Source organism: Varanus komodoensis, unplaced genomic scaffold (assembly GCF_004798865.1).
Source record: "Varanus komodoensis strain SLA01 unplaced genomic scaffold, ASM479886v1 scaffold6_4, whole genome shotgun sequence".
Lineage (NCBI taxonomy): Eukaryota > Metazoa > Chordata > Lepidosauria > Squamata > Varanidae > Varanus > Varanus komodoensis.
This window is the reverse complement of record NW_025336347.1, coordinates 13,318,931-13,336,125: the sequence shown is the minus strand read 5'-3', so window position 1 is coordinate 13,336,125 and position 17,195 is coordinate 13,318,931. Positions and strand designations below refer to the sequence as shown.

Genomic DNA, 17,195 nt, shown 5'->3' with positions numbered 1-17,195 from the left:
CTGTTTCCCTCTTATCCTGTCCCCGCTTTTCACCAAATCTTGTACCCTATTCCATCTCCCTTTCCTTCTGTCACTACATTCCTTGCCTGTCTCCAGCATTCACAGCCAGAGTAACATAGGAAAATGTGAGAATATTTTGTAAAGTGCACCTGCCCAGCACTATTCTTTATATTTGTGATGCAAAGAGACACCCAGCTGCTCCTGGAGGCTTAGCCCCTCTCCCCAATAATCCAGATTTGGGATATAAAAAAGCCAGTGTCCTGTACAGATGTCAGAAACTGCATTGGTGCATTTTATCAAGACTATTATTTGCACTAACTGCAAGCATTTTATTTATATGATTCTGCTCCATTCTGCTCTAATTTCCCTTCTTCTGCTTGGTCAGCAATAGTGCTGTCATTTCCCTTTGTGGCTCTTCCAGGTGTGAAATTCTCCTTCACATGATGCAGAAGGAGCAGGCCAGGATCACTCTGTTTCCTTCTTTGCTCAGCTCTGAAGACAATGGAAAGCTGCTGATTTCTCTTGACAGGTATGCTCAGGGTTGTTGGGCAGAACTGCCAGCTCAGATTTGTTCAAAAAATCTCAGTCCAACCCTCATATTTAGGAGAACAAATTGGGTTTTTTTTTTTAGTTAGCAGTTAGTTTCCTAGTATTCTCTTCTAATCCAAGTTCATATTGTTTTTTTTTTGTCTTCATCTCCACAAGTGGACAAATTATGAGCATATTTGCTGAGTATAAAACATGTGAAGTTCATTGCAGTGCTGCTCTTCTCACTCTCGATCCTGCCTCACATGCAAATGTGCCTATAAAACAACTGCTCAGTGTACAATGCTGACCCATCAAGAAAAATGGGAAAGGGTTAAGAAAGAAATAAGAAAGAAACACAGAAGAAAGAGAAAATGTGGCAGACATAGGTAGCTACCAGGAGGCCACGGAAACCTTGCAGACATTGTGTGCTTCCTGAGTCCTTGCTGTTGTGAAAAATGCTTTTAGGCAGCAAAATAAGCACTCCATGCTTGCTACAACGACCAAGAATTTAAGCAGCCAGAAGAAGCCATGCGTCTTACCCTTTTAATTTTGTGTTTTCACTGCTAGCATTTTCCCAAGTTTGCTACAATAACAAACTCCTGTGCATGTTAGCTTTAATCATTCACCAACCACTCCTGTACTCCTAACATAACTGGAAAAGATAGCAGCAATTTCAAACCTCCCTTTTACTTTCCTTAGTTATTTAAAGCCTGCTTCCAGGGATATGGCCAGATTTGTGGCAGCCCTGGGCAAGATGCCTTCTTGGGAGCTCTCCTCTGCACAGCCATCTCTTCCCAAAATGCTCACGTCCATCCAACCCCCTGCTTCAATCCATTTTTTTTAAAGAAAGGAAAAAGGAGAAAAAATGGGCTGTAAATGAAACAAAAATGGTTCAGTGGGATGGGCTAGGAACAAATGCATTTCTTGTTCTATTTATTTTAACAAAAGAAAGAAAAGGGAATTGATTTCCTCCTTTCCCACACTGCTTAACATGCAGCGTTTTTTTCCTTTCTTTTTTGAAAACTGTTTACAAAAACTGCAAGCTATGCTGTCCGCTTTTTGGATTCAGATAATTCATCTTGGATAATCCTTGCAAGTTTTGAAACAAGACAAAGGGATACTTTTTGTTCCTGTTCCACATTGCCACCTGGTCGTTCTTCCCCAATAGTCTTACTAGATACCACTGAATTAGTGGTGGACAAGGGAGCAACCACAGTCTAAGTTGCTGCTATGCCTGCCTTTATTTTGGGAAACTATTTAAAGGGAAGATGCCCCTGGGTGCTAGAGAAAAGCTCAGTCAGTTATAGTGGCCTTCTTCATTTCCCCATCTGTCTCTGGACAGCTATTCTGGAAAAATAAAGAAGAAAGACACTTTGGCACCCACCATAGAAATGACACTGCCATTTGCATCCACCTTCCAGTCCATGGAGCCACAGACCTATGCCCTGCCCTAGAGCTACGCCAATGTTTCCTTCCTTCTCTCCTGCTTCTCCCGTTCTGTAGAGCCATTCCATATTCCCCACCTGCAAGGGCTATTTTAACTGTGCAGAGATGCTGTTCATAGAATCACAGAATAGTAGAGGTGGAACGGGCCATGAAGGCCATCAGATCCAATCCCCTGGTGTTGCTGGACACCATTTTATACCATCCCACTCAGATAACTGTCCAGTTCAGCCTTGGATGACTCTAGTGTGGGCAAGCCCATAGCCTCTCTAGGCAACTGGTTCCACTGCTGTATTGCTCTGACAGTGAGATCTCTATCCTGAATCTGGGTTGTCACAGCTTGGATTGATTATCCTGTGTCCTACACTCAGGTATCATTGAGAAGAGATCTTGACCTTTCTCTTTATGGCAACCTTTGAAGTACCTAAAGAATGATATCATGTCCCCCTTCAGTCTTCTCAAGATTGAGCATGCCCAGTTCTCTCAGTTTCACCTCATAGGACAGTGTTTCCAAAACCTGGTTCATTTCTGTTGCCCTCCTCTGGACCCTTTCTAATTTTTCTTCATCTTTCTTAAATCTTAGTGCCCAGAATTGAACAAAGTATTCCAGAGGAGGTCTGACTAGAACTACTACTCATCGTGATTTGGAAGCGATACTTCAGTTAATGCATCTCAAGTTAGCATTTGCCCATTTTGCAGCTGCATTGCACTGTTGGCTCATAGTTAGCCTGTTGACCATAATAACTCCAAAGTCTTTTTCAGTTCCGCTGAGCCATGCATTACCCATGTTGTACCAATGCATTTAGTTTCTTTTTTCTAGGTGAAGGTCTTGGCACTTGTCCCTATTAAATCTAATTCTATTGCTTTTAGCCCAGTGTTCAAGTTTATCACGATCACCCTGGATCCTCATTCTGTCTTCTAGGGTGTTTGTTTTGCCACCTAATTTTGTATGGTTTGCAGATTTGATTATCTTTCCTTGTACTTCATTAATCTAAATCATTAATATAGATGGTGAAGAGCGCTGGACCCAGGACTGAACCCTGCGGCACACCACTAGTTACCTCCCTCCAATTTGAGAAGGTGCCATTGATGAACACTCTTTGTGTCCAATTTAGCAGCCAGTTTTGGATCCAGCTAATAGTTTTTCTATCTAGTCCACTTTTTTGCTAATTTGCTTATCAGAATGTCATGGGGCATATGCTGAAAGCTTTGCTAAAGTCTAGGTAGATTATGTCCACAGTATTTCCTCAGTCCATTTGGGAGGTTACCCAATCAAAAAATGAGACTGAAGTAGTCTGATGGGATTTATTTTTTGATAAATCCATGTTGGCTTCTATTAAGCACTGCATTTTCTTCAAGATGCTTGCAGACTGATTTTTTAATAAATTGCTCCAGAATTTTTCCAGGGATTGATGTCAGACTAACTGGTCTGTAGTTCCCAGGTTCATTTTTTTCCCCTTTTGAAGATGGGGACAATGTTAGCCCTTCTCCAGACATCTGGTACTTCTCCTGTTTTCCAAGATTAAAGATAATTGTCAGTTGTTTTGAGAGTTCCTTTGCTGGCTCTTTTATGATTCTGGGATGGAGTTCATCAAACCCTGGAGATTTGAACTTGCTTATTCCATCTAGGTATTCCTTGACCATTTGTCTTGGGCTGCCATCTGTGACTTTCAGGTTGTACTTCCCGTTTGTTGTATATTGTCTTGTGGGGGAAAATGGAGGCAAATTGAGCACCTCCACCTGCGATGGGTGCAGCATAAACATATTATAAATAAATAAAAAAATCTATTATCACTCTGCCATCCACTTTAAGTAGCTGGACACCCTTCTCTTTCATATGTCTTTTGTTTTGGATGTATCTGAAGAGGGCTTTCTTGTTGTAATTAGCATCCCTTGCTATTCTCAGTTCATTTCCTGCTTTAGCCTTCCTGATGCCATCCCTGCAATTCCTTGCTATTTGTTTATATTCCTCCTTGCCCTGCTTCCTCCTCCTGCACATGTTCTTTTTTACTTTCAGATTGTCACTTAGCTCTTTGTGGAGCCATGTGGGCTTCCTCTGTTGTCTTTTACACTTTTTATTGTTGGAATTGTTTGTAGTTGTGTTTGGAGAATATTTTTAAAGAGTTCCCACCCCTCTTTTGGCACCCAGAGGGAGCCCTTTTTCTTTAATTTGGATGCCAGGAAGTACTTCCTGACAGTTAGGTCCCCTAGGGTATGAAATGGGCTTCCACAGGAGGTGGTTGAAGCCCCATCAGTGAGGGTGTTCAAGGAAAGGCTGGACATCCACATGGTAGGGATGCCATGAGCGGAACCAGCTGGAGCCGGGGGTCAGACTAGATGGCCCGGGAAGCCCCTTCTGACTCGCTTTCTTTCTAGGTTAAGAATGAGTTGCCATGGCACCTTGCTTATCATTGTTCTGAGTTTATTAAAGTTGGCTTTCTTGAAGTCCAGGGTACGTGCTTGGGTGCAATTAACCTTTGTCTCTATAACTGAGAATTCAAGTATCACATGGTCACTTTGCCCCAGAATTCCCGTGGCTGCTATTTGGTCCACTAAATCATCTCTGTAAGTATTAAATTGAGCTGATCCTGTTATTCCTTCCTCTATCTTCTGCTGGAGGAAATTGCTAGTAATGCATGTCAGGAATCTCTTGGAGGGGCCATGTTTGTCAGAAATTGTCTCCCAGCATATATCAGGAAATTGAAGTCCTCCATGATGACTACATCATTCTTCTTGGAAATGCTGGCAAGTTACTTTTCAAACGCTGCATCCTTGTTCTCTTTTTGAATGGGTACTCGATAATAGATTCCATTAACCAAGTTTTTCTTATGTTTTGCTCCCTTTAAATTAAGCTAGATGCTTTCAATGGGGCTATTAAGTTTCTCTTCTTGTATTTCTGTGAGGCTATATGGGTCTTTTATGTATAGTGTGACTCCACATCCCCTTTTGTCCTTTCTATTTTTCTTGAACAGGTTGTATTCATCAATTGTAGAGCTACAGTCATGTGAACTGTCCCACCAAGTTTCAGTTATTCCTGTAAGATCATAATTTTCCTCAAGTACTATGAGCTCAAGTACATGCTGTTTATTTCCCGTATTTATTTATTTAAAACTTTTCTATACTGTCCTTTCACAGATGTCTCGGGACAGTTTACAACTAAATATTCTAGGCATTGGTGTAGAGGCATCAAAGTTCATTCATGTTGTGCCCTGCTATTCTTCCTACATTTTTTGGGAAACTGATGTTGAGCCCTGCTTGAGGGTTTTTCTCTGTTGAAATGCATAAGTCTTTGACAGGTGATGGTATGCTATGCTGCACATCTCCCTCCCCTGTATGTTTCAGTTTAAAGCCCTCTTGATGAACTTTAGTGGCCAAACACATGCTTTTCATTCATTGTGAGGTGCAGCCCATCATTTGCCAATAGCCCATCTTCCAGAAACCTTAGCTTGTGCTCCCAGAATTGAAACCTCTCTTTACAGCACCATCATCGTGGTCAGTCATTCAATTAAAGGATTTTTCTTTCCCCATCATTTCCTCTTCCATGTACTGGTATGATTGGGGAAGAATACCTGGGCCCCAGTGTTTGGATTTTCCTCCCAAGAGCTTCCAATTCTGATGTTGTTTCATTGAAGCTTCTCCTGGAAGTGTTGTTAGATCCCAGAAGGCTGGGAGGTTTTGTTTTGCATTTTTTAAAGAGAGGGACTCTGTTCTGTACTTCTAGCTCACTTGCAGGGAACGTGGAGTGAAATGTTCAGTTTTTAAGATGAAACCTACAGAGTATCTGTGCAGAACAATGCCACCTCTCCTGTTAGTCCTTCTTCTTAATCCTGAAGAGGACCAGGCTGCCATTTGCTGGGTGGAAAGGTAAAAGCACTCTGCATGTTTCCAGAGGCATTTTGATAATGTTCTTGCTGTCAAGTCCAGATATTGCTTGTGGAGGTAGCAAAAGGAGTCAGAGAGAGAGAGTACACGCAGAAGCAGGAACACATGCTGAGGGACTGGCAGTGGGCCCCATGCAGGGATGTGGGCTTTATTTTTATTTATTAAAACATTTTTATGCCGGGGCGGCTTACAACAGCTTTAGCAGCTGTCCAGTGACACCCACTCCTGTGCCCTTCCTAAGCTTCACTGCAACTGTTAGGACAGACGATGGTTTTTAACAGCATCACCCATATGCGAATGGCAAAAGCGGCAGCTGCCCCATAGTTATGGAAAGCCCTCCAATCATGAGTTAACGGGCAGGATGCCCTAATAGGACCTTTTCTACCCCAAATTCATGCTTTCTCTTCTTAGAGACAAGCAAATCAACCATGAGGAAGTTATTTTGCAGGACCCTACAGATTAATTTAAAGAAAATTATGACACTGCGTGATTGTCATAGACTAGTTTTAGTGGAGGATGTTTATAGTCCAGAAATATTTCATACGTACCTCTGACCACTCCCCTGTGATCCAAATATATTCACATGGCGGCAAGTTGCAGGTTTCCACATCAGGTGGCCTCTTGCCTGGTTCACAGTGACGGCTGTCAACTTCTTGCCTATTTTGGTCCCTGCATATCACTTTGCGGTATCTGGACCCTTCACCGCATGTTTTGCTGCACTGTCAAGAGAAATATCAGAGACAGAGGTTAGTGGAGCTAAGACAGGAAAGAAAGATGCGGATGTGCTGCCCATTGGGGAGATTCCTCTCTTGACCTTTTGGAGGGGTATTTTGTTTTGCCAAACTTTCTGTTCTTTTTATTTGCCTCAGTGGTGAAGTTGGCACAGAGGCTTAGAATGGAAGTGGGGACAGGAGACAACTTTTCTCAGTGAGAGCCTAAAATGAAGCACAGGTGTGTATTCCCAGTGTGCATTATCTAATAGCAGTCTTATTTTTGTGTCCTTCAGATGTTTGGGATAGAACTAAACCATTGGCCCTGCTGGCTAGAAATGTTGGGAGTTTGTCATTAAGGTCCTTGCCAGCAGCCAAAGCTCTCTGGGAGGTTCCTTGAGGGAGGGAGTGTTCCTACACAGCCTGAGAGAGGTGGTGAAAGGCTCACTGCTTGCCTGAAACGGCCATTCTTTGAATGATAATCTGTGCATTCACACATATAGGCTCTGTGTCTGCATGCAGCCTGTTACTGGGAAGGGTCAACAGCTAACACGTGGGTTGTGTTGAATGCACAGATGACCACTTGAAGAACAACCATTACAGGTAAGTAACTAGCCTTTCTTCTTCTTGGTCTCTGTGCATCACAAATATGGGTGACTAGCAAGCTTACCCATATGTGGATGGTGGGTTGGTGTCATCATTGCAGTACTGCTGAGAGGACTGCTCTCCCAGATGCACAGTTGCCCCTGGCATGAACATCAAGGCAGCAATGCTTGGCGAAGGTGGATGTGCCAACCAAGATGTTGCCTTGAAAAGATCCAACAGTTGGATGCCTGCACGTAATGCAGCAAAGCCGCCATCCCTCAAGTCAAGTGTGCTTTGGGTCTCACTGGAAGCTGCAGTACTGCCAGTTCATAGGCCAATTAAATTCTCCGCATTTGGAGAGTAGGAGCTGGGTTGGACCAATGGAGAAGTTTCTTCATCAGGCACATAGTTTTTGATATCCGCTGGTGAGGATGGGTTGCAGAGGGTTGGGGCAAAAAAGTTGGAGGGGCAGATGATGGCTCCACAGGGCAAGAGAACTACCTGGTACATTGCATTTGCATGCTGCTGGAGCAGCCTGCTTCACACATCACGTATTTGCATGCCACACCTAAAACTGTGAAGTATTAATGTGACTACCAAGCATTTGAAAGCAAGCATTTCATACAGATACCTCCCCGAAAATCAGGACTGCCTGCCCCTGACGTGCGTGCTCAGTGGCACAGCTGAGCTTGCTGCTGTGTGAAGCAAGCCAAATCTTAAGCATGCTGTGAGAAAACTCTGGAGATTTCTGATCTAGCAAGTCGCAGGCTCTGCTCCCAACTGTTGCCTGCTGTGACTAAACAGCATAACGTAGAAGAACAGGATTCCTTACGTGTTATAAGTGTTGATGCTGCAGTCAAGAATACTGGGCTAAATGAGAAACCAGTAAGGCATTTCTTATCACTTGTGCTTAATAGCAGGAATTGTCGCTGGGACAGATTGTCTGGGTAGAGCACAAGAACTCACAGTCTGTCTAATCAATGCTAGGAAAAGCAGGCACCTGCACTTCAAAGCTGAGATTCGGAAACAGGAGGCAGGTGCCCCTATGAGATATGATGCTCTAAGGAAGGTGCAAAAACTGCATCTGAGTCCCTCTGCCTACTGGGTTTTAGAGACATTAGAATCCAGGAAAAATTGTAATTAAAATTTTTCTAGATTCTTCTTAATGCTTATCTAATGTAATTACCTTGCACACAGTTGGTTACATCTTGAGTAAGTTAAACTTGTTTAACACCTTAGCCTATCCAGAATTCTCCAATAAACACAGGATAGTAATTATAATAGTATAATTTGCTAGCCTGTCTGCTGCACTAAATTAAAGTGCAGAATCAAATCTTTACCTACTTTAATGAAGGATTGCTGACTGTAAGCAAAAAAGGTTCTGCAAATCCCAGGACTCCCCAGGACTTATTTTCTGTCTAAACATGTAGAGAACTGAGCCTTAAGAGGCTCCCCTACGGGCTTCTCTCACTACTGATGCCCAAACAAATCTTTACCTTTAGTTTGGAATGCAGTAGTATGTCATTAGCCAATGTCTATCAAATCTTTCAATTTTAAAAGATGAAGGAACTATAACAACTTATTGAAGATCAATTAATAGGCCCTAAGATTATTTAAGAGAGGCTTTCTGACTAAATTATGATCAGCATGCATTGCAGAGATGTACTTAATGGCTGTTTATCAGCATCTGAAATGCTCAGTCTGTGGGCCCTGGAGGGTGCATTGGGGCTGATGTTGGCATTTGTGTGTGTGTGTGTGTGTATTCACATATGCACACTTTTCATGAGCCAGTGTATTGGTAAGAAAACCACTGGTGAAAGGGCTGAAATTGTCACCATCTTAATTTCTGCAGAATTTTTCTAATCCTGACCTATGCTGCACAGAGGTAATATGGGCATATTAAAATGGTGGCAGCCACTGCAAACACTTCATCTAGCACTGTTCCTGTCAATGCAGCCAGCACACTGCCCCCATCCCCCGCTGTTGCCTACAGTGCCACATTCCGCCCTCTTGTCCCTTGCTATATTGAAGGCATGTGCCTGGCAGCATCTCCAGCTCTTCAACAGTGGAAATCTCAAGTGTGAGAATCTGGTGGAAATACTGAAACCAGTATGTCAAGAAATGTTTGCTCTCATTTAAGATTTCCTCCCCTGAGGCACCTAAAATCTTCTAACGGAATTCTGCCCCAGCTTCCATCTAAGGGGCATTTTTGGTGGCAGTCCAAATGCTCTGGAATCCTTTGTTTGAGAGAGATACATGAAGCCTTCTTCAGCTGTTATCCCAAAAGCTGTTTTTTAATGGGGCAACTTGTATTCATACAGCTGACTGATGTTTTATGCCATCTGATACTGCTATCTGATAAAAAATATATACCCTACAATCTCTAGAAGCTTCCAATGGACAGAGCTCAAAGCATCTCATGTAGTGGGAGTTCCACAAATGTGATGGTACTGCAGAAAGCACCCTGCTTCTAGAGGTGTCTCAACACAGAACAGGGGATCCTGCCCACAAGACCTATACAGAAGCAATGCCTACAGCAGTCAAAGACTGGAACCAGCACCCTGAATAATGCCCAGAAACAAACTTGTAGACAGCAAAAATAAGTGAATCTCATGGAATCTTTAAAGGCTAACAAATGTCTTGTGGCTTAATCTTGCATGAACTAGGAAACACTTCATCATACAATCCACTAAAACCAATACCGTAATAAACGTGTTAGTCTTTAAAGTGCTGTAAGACCTTGTTGTTTTTGCTGCAAGAGACTAACATGGTTACTCCACACTTTCAGCACTGGTCTTCTACTGGCATCCTTCTTCTGGAGTCCTCTCTGGCTACCCAGGGAAGGGCCTTTTCTGTTTATTGTATAATTTATATGCAATAGTAAATAGTATTTTAATATGCTGTTACACTTTAATTATAAACCAACCTGAAATCTGTCTGGATAAAAATGGGATAGAAATGTTTTAAACAAACAAACAAACAAACAAACAAACACAGGAGGTTCCTGTTTACAGCTAGGCTACCTCAATTTATACCAGATGGAGTTTGCAGAGCAACAATAATGGCAGCCTTATGTAGAAGGCTGCTCAAATTGATTTCTAAATACTTAAGTAGCAGAGAACAAGCACATCAGAATTCAACAAGAGCTATAAATGAGAGCAGGGTAAATTGAACCAGGAAGGGACAGAGGGTCCTGGTCATTAATGAGGGTGCAGCCTTGTTTCCAACAAGCCTTTTCTATCAGCTTGGATTTACTACCAGTAGGTTGATTCAGTCTGTACTTCACCTCTCAATAAATAACTTGCAACATATTTCTATTGCAGGCAAACTTCCCCCTTTTTTGTTTTGCTTTTGCAGACTACCATCCAAACCAACCTGCCCCCAAGCCCGGTAAAGAATTATACAGTTTAAGATGTGTGCTAGATCTGGACTGTTGCTTAATTTATGGCTTTTTAAACGGGAAATAAGATGTTAGGGATTTAAGATTTTTTTTAAAAAATTCCCTGTAGTCTGTTCTGTCACAAGTTAGAGATCACACATGCTCACACCAAACCACACAGGGGGAGTCTGGAAAGTTTTAGAAAAGCAGCATGACCCATCCAACATTCACCTCCCACAAAAGGGTGGGCAGTGGCGGGGGGGAAGGGTATCTAATGCTTTCCAGTTGTGGAAGTTATAACTAAAATAGTGTGCATGCATGTGAGTGTATGTGCGTGTGTGTGTGTGCAAGAGAGAGAGAGAGAGAGAGAGAGAGAGAGAGAGAGAGAGAGAGAGAGAGAGAACCAGACAGAGCAAGAGAGAAAGCAAAAAGCCAGGGCAGAAAAAATTGCTTTGGAAGCTAATTACTCCAATTGGTAAGTCCTTCAAATGCATGCTATTTAGTTACCAAAATCTTAAGCCCTTGTAAAAGTATTACCTGAATTAATTTGGATGACTTCTATTTATATACCATATTTCTTACAGTATCTCGCTTTCCTTTTAATAGTGGTTTTGTTGGTTGGGGCTTTCTTTGTTCCCTATTTATACAATGCTGACAGAGAGAACCCGACTCTAAGCTAGAGTATTACTGCAGCACAGTTCAAGTCATGTAATTTTACACCTCTTGAATATATGCTTCCTTGGAGTTTCCATTAATCCTCACTTGTCACTGTATGGTATTGCAGCAGCTCTGAACCATAAGCTAACAGAAAAATGCAAAAATATGTATTTTCTGCTTTAAAATTATTCCCATGGTCCACAATACAAGTTAAGTGAAATAATGATTTCTGTCCTGCACTCTGTGAGTTTGACTGTGACAACTGAAGGATAACCTGGTAGAAGAAAGTTACTGCCAGCTTTGAAAATTCTTTCTATTCGCTAAGAAAACGTTGGTCTTTTACAATCTGGAGAACCAGGAACTGGGGTTGTCTTTTGTATTTTGAAATGTATCTATGTATCTCTTCAAAATTGATTTTTAGCAAGCAAAGCATGGAGCGAAAAGTTTTTATGTGATTCTGAATATTTAAGAAGGGTGGATTTATTAAACATTTTATTCTATTTTTTCACACCCTGAACATTCTGGTTACCACGTAATAGTACTTTCACTGTGCTAAAACTATTTGGAGGTGTGCAATGTAAGGTAACTGACCCTACAAACTCCATTCCAAATTTTTCCCCTGTGCAACTCAAATATTTATTAAAATGTTTATTCTTCATCTATTAAAGATATAGCATGTGAAACAAATGGCACTAGGCACCCATCACATATCAAGGCACACACATACATGCCTCTCATAACCCACAATCATCTGATCTACCTGTTTAAGGGAATAGTTACAAAACAAAATAAATCAAGGACAACCAAATGACTAAAAAGGAGTGTTCTGTTCACATAACCTCCTTTCCCCAATATATAGCAAGGGCCAACCTATAAAAATGTTAAATACATAGCATGCAGCTCTTTTTTGTCCTCCCTTCCTTCTCAAAAATCAACCTTTAGACCATTTTTTAAAGGAACAGTTCTGGGAAAGAAAGGATTAAATTTCCCTTTTCATACACTATGCCTACTCCGGGTGCCTGCCAAAACAAAACCAGAAAGTGAGCTGCATGCTATGTATTAAAGATAACACATAGCTTGATTCTAAGCTGTTGTAAAATTCTGACTGTATAAAGTTCAATATTAATAAATTGCCAGGCTTTATGCAAACACAAAAACAAAACTTCCTGTGAAGTCTTGGTTTTCTGCTTCTGACTCATTAAATGCTACTCTTGCCTCCATCTGCCTCCCTTTTGACCCCATACATTTTGATTCTTTTTCTTCTAATCCTTTTGCTATCAGAACAGTTTTTTGCAGGTTTTGCAGAAAAAAAACAAAGGCAGGAACTCCAACTATTCAGACACACATTTTTATATTGATTCTTTTCCATCTGCTGTATTTCCTCTGCTTTTATAATCACCCCTCTCACATACACGTTATCTCACTGGGCTTTACGAGATGTTCACACAGGAAGCTGCCTTACACTGAGCCAGTTCACTGGTCCATTGAGCTTAGTATTGTCAATTCTAACCAGTAGCAGCTTTCTGATGATTCAGATGGGGGCCTTTCCCAACCCTGCTGGAGAAACTAGGACCATACCTGGGGAATTCTGCATGCAAGGCATGCCCTTACCCCTCCTGTGACTGAATCTCAAACAATGTGAACAGCTGGACAGACCCACACACATGTGAACTGGCTAATAGTTACAGCAGATGTAGAACTGAAATGATCAGCCTGTCATGAATGATTTGGGGATTTGAGTGGTTATTTCTAGAGCTGTTTGATCAAGCATATCACATTTCGTCCAAAGCACATAATTTTCAGCCATTCAGTGCATCACACATTTAAGGAGAGTGGTCATTTCTAGATTTTGCCCAGCATCTTATCCTATGATTAGGGTTCATCTTTAATATAGACATTACAATAACTATTTGCTTTCAAGCATCTCAGGGATGGAACTGCAAATTGCTTCAGAGAAAAGCAGCATTCAAAAGAGGTATGAATTGTCTGTGAAGAATTCAACCACGCACTTATCAATTATACAAAGAGACTCTTTCCAAATGGAACAAGTTTGTTCTTATCAATTATCCTTTATCAGCACAACAGATTATACTGAAGAAAAATTGGCAACCTTTTGCCATACATGGTAATAATTAAAACTATGGGTGATGCTGTCCATTTTTCTGGTATTGGACAGGTGAGGTACATCTGATTTTAAAAGCTATGCATTTTGCCTGGTGTTTCCTTAAGAACTTAATGCTCAGTGTTTGCCTGAGCTAACATTCTGAGGATCTAGCTGGCACTGGCCAATGGCAGCAGGTCTGTTCTGCATAAATGCCCAAATACAGGATATATCCCATATAGTAGAAGTGATCACCAGTCCTACCAGTGCAATGTAATTTCTGGCAAGGCTTTTTAAACTGGTCTGAAAGAAATGCTGATGCCTTTGTTAGAAATCTGTCACACTTACCTTGCTCGTGATACTTCTAGATTATAGCGTTATGTATTTGGTATCTGTTAAACAAGCTTTTCCAAAACACAGGCTTTTCTGTGGCTACAATTCTTTATGCGGTTAACTTAAACTGGGTTTCTGAAGAACAGAAGGAGTCACAATACTGCGATGGGAACACACAGAGGTACCTTATTATATATAGCCTTTTAACTTACTCAGTGCTATTTATTTATAAACTTCTTAGCTCACCTTTCCTCCATGGAGCTTTGGGGATGTGCATCACAGACCTAACGGTGGTTTTCTAAGAGAGAGTCATTAACTTTGGCCACCTGAAAATGGAGTACGTTGAACCAGCCGGTCACTTGGTCCTCTGGTTGCCTGGCAATAATATATTTGACTCAGCCAGTTTCTCAGCTCCCCACAGGGTACAACATGGCAGTGAAGAATGTGTCAGGAACAGGCTTGCTGCAATACATTTTCCTTACTGAGTACTTACATCTTCCCAACTCTCTGCTTCCCAATTGTAGATAGAACATTCAGTCATTTGGCATTCCTGTTCTGAAGCTGGTCTGTTGGACTGATTGCATTCAATCTCTCTAGTGGTTTTGTGAGAACCAAGGTGGCAGAAGACACTTCTCTGCCAAACTCCTCTCCCACAGGACACAGAACACTGAAGAAGTATAAACAGTAAATGTCAGATATCTTGCTTAAATCTCCCCCCCACCCCATCTTTCTTTGATAAGGAAAGGAAATAGAACACTGAATACTAAGAAAGACTGCTGCCACTGATATTTTGCTAAAAATCCAGATACCACATGCTGGTCTTTTTGAGCCGGGCTGGACACAGGCATTTGGGACTGGTTGATACCTCACTCCCTTATGTGTAGGGCCTCTGGCCTGGAAATTCTTGTGCTTTGGTAAAATCCACTATTCAGATCATCGTATCTGTTGCATTGCTTTTCCATCCAGTTAATACTCGCAGCATAAATTTCATAATCTTGGATCCCTAAATCCTTACAATCCTCAGAGTATAGCAACACATGCAAAAGAAAACTTTTACAAAGTATGTAATGCATAATATACTGCAGTTGATTAACAGAAACAGCCACTTCAATCTCTCTCCTTTGATTCACAGGCTTCCTACTTGGGTAGAAAAGCGTACTGTATGGGCCACCAAATCTACATGTGCAGGCTAGGACGTATTTTGTATACTCCAAAAATATGTCCTTTTCAAGCTGCATCCTGAATGCCAGATCATGGTTGCATAGATAATACATGTCCATGCAACCATGGATATTGAAAGTCTCAACTTCCGTGGTTTAATAATAACGACAATGAATGGTTCCAATCTAGAAAATCACAAAAAAGCAAAAGGCAGCAGAGATGCTGCTACCCTTGCAGATTAAGTCCGGCTGTAGAAAGACTGTCATTGTGGAAGAATATGGGACATCCCAACAGGATCGCACTCACATTATCGACTTGGTGGCTACCTCCTCCCACCTCCTCATGCAACAAGCTTTCCTACGTGCACTACAGCAAACTAGCGTGTGTTCAATTCCCTGCCAACAATCTTTCAATATTATTTCTGTTTTTCATTTAATTTGCTCTTGATTTACTATTATTTCAACATATTAACTCTAAAGCTAATTCTAATGAAAGCTACGTATTTAAAAATACATTCCAATCTGTCTACTGGTCTTTGTTTTTAACAGTGTCATTAAGGGTGCAATCCTATGCAAGTTTAGACAGTAAAAGGCCCTGCAACTCCAGCTAGCTAGCTAACTCTTTCTTTCCAAGCTTGCATAGGATTGTGTCTGACTATAAATAGGCAAATGTTAACAATGTTTGCGATATCCAGCTGCGCTTGTGTTTTCACAGATAATGGGGTATAGTGTGGCTGATATGTTGAAGAACATGTTGCAGCCCGATTCTACGCATGTTTGCACAGAGGTAAGTTTCCTGATTCAACTGGACTTGCTTCCTAGTAGATTTGCAAAGAATTGTTTGCCTGCATGTGGCAATGGATGTATATTGCTCAGCAGGGTATCCTAAAAGGCAGTTTGAGTGTTTTTAGAAGAGAATAATTAACTGGAGAGTGAAAGTGTTCAAAAGTCAAGAAGGTTTCTAGCTGAAACACAGCTATTATGGCTGACATTTAGCACTTTTAGACAAGGGCTGAATAAGCCTTGCTAAAAATGCAAGAACTATTAAACAACAATTTATAACTTGTTAATGTTATATCTGTAGCCTTTCTTGGATTTATTTATAAGACACTTGAAACAGATTTCATAGACACCATGTAGACATTAGCAAGTGTCTCTTGTTAACATAAGAGTTATTGAAAGCAAATTTTAAAATTTAATGTCACATTCATATGAGTAAAATGTACTTTCAGTTTCAATGAAAAATTTCTTTTTCTTGCAAATTACAATTTCATAGCATTTCCTTACATTTACAGTTTGTTGTCATGCACATTGTCAAGAAAATATTGACATCCTTTTATCCAAACAACTTTTTAAAAATGGGCTTCTCCTATTCTGCATTATTTTATTGTCTCTGTGTGCTATGAAGTGAAAAGACCAAAAAAACAAGCTGACTGTGGACATTCCTTCAGGTTATAAATATTTATGAAAGACCAATTTTATAACTTGAAAAAAGTGCGACAAATGCAACTTGATTTTCCTATCAGCTGATGCAAATGCTTCCCATATGGCGTGGCACATTCTATTGTGATTAATAACACTGTTTTATCCTCTGCATTCCTCATGGGATAGCAGAATCATAGCTAAAGGAATGTATACAAAACAACTCACTTTAATATATTTTGAAATGGGATTTAGACCTGATTGGTAATATTCAAGGATTTAATTTGCATGAATGTTGTAATAATACATATGATATAAGGTAAGCGAAGCTAAATCAAATCAAAGGAATTATCCTGATTATAATGAGGCCATTCCTATTCAGGTAGTGATAATTCTTTTGAGGCAGATATTGATACCTATATTGCCAATATAGTGAAAACAATCTTGCACATAGTATAGAACTCAGTATATAGATTTTTGTACACAGATACATTTGTGCAAACAACCCCTTTACATTAAAGCACTGGTGTATGTGGGTGTTTAAAATAACCAGATCTCAAAACTCTGTTTTCAAAATTTTGGGATGTACCTCACTTCTGACTTCAACTGTCCAAACATCTGCTAAACTTATCTAGCTGTGAAAATTTACTGGCTTATACATTGTGTAGGTGAGCCGTTTGCTAGCTTACTCATTTTTTCCCCTTCAGAACACTTTCCACTTAAGTATGTATAGAAAAAAAAAAGAGGCATCAGTAATATATGCTGGGTATTTGCACACTGGATGAATATCTGGGATTTGAAAATACCAAACATCTAAATGGCTTCCGAGGACAGTTTGAGAAGAACTGATAAATGAACTAAAGCAGCAGAAACAATTTCGGCGAATGGGGCGGCATAAAAATGTTTTAATAAATAAATAAATAAATAAAATTTTACATTTTCACGATGAATGATGAGCTGGAATGGAAGACCTAAGAGATCACAGTGAGACCAGG

General features: G+C 40.7%; 1 protein-coding gene across 13 annotated transcripts in view; it reads right to left on the bottom strand.

Annotated features, from left to right (window-relative positions):
* Positions 1–17,195, bottom strand: part of ADAMTS9 (ADAM metallopeptidase with thrombospondin type 1 motif 9) — a 156,555-nt gene that overhangs the window by 26,687 nt on the left and 112,673 nt on the right. For all 13 annotated transcript variants that reach the window (XR_006416800.1, XR_006416803.1, XR_006416804.1 and 10 more), the window contains 2 exons: positions 14,112–14,285; positions 6,402–6,572 (listed from right to left, as the gene is read on the bottom strand). Coding sequence is in view for 9 of the 13 variants with exons in the window: in XM_044452059.1 (XP_044307994.1) it covers positions 6,402–6,572; positions 14,112–14,285 (345 nt within the window). In the remaining 4 variants the exon portion in view is untranslated. The remainder of the gene's footprint in view (positions 1–6,401; positions 6,573–14,111; positions 14,286–17,195) is intronic.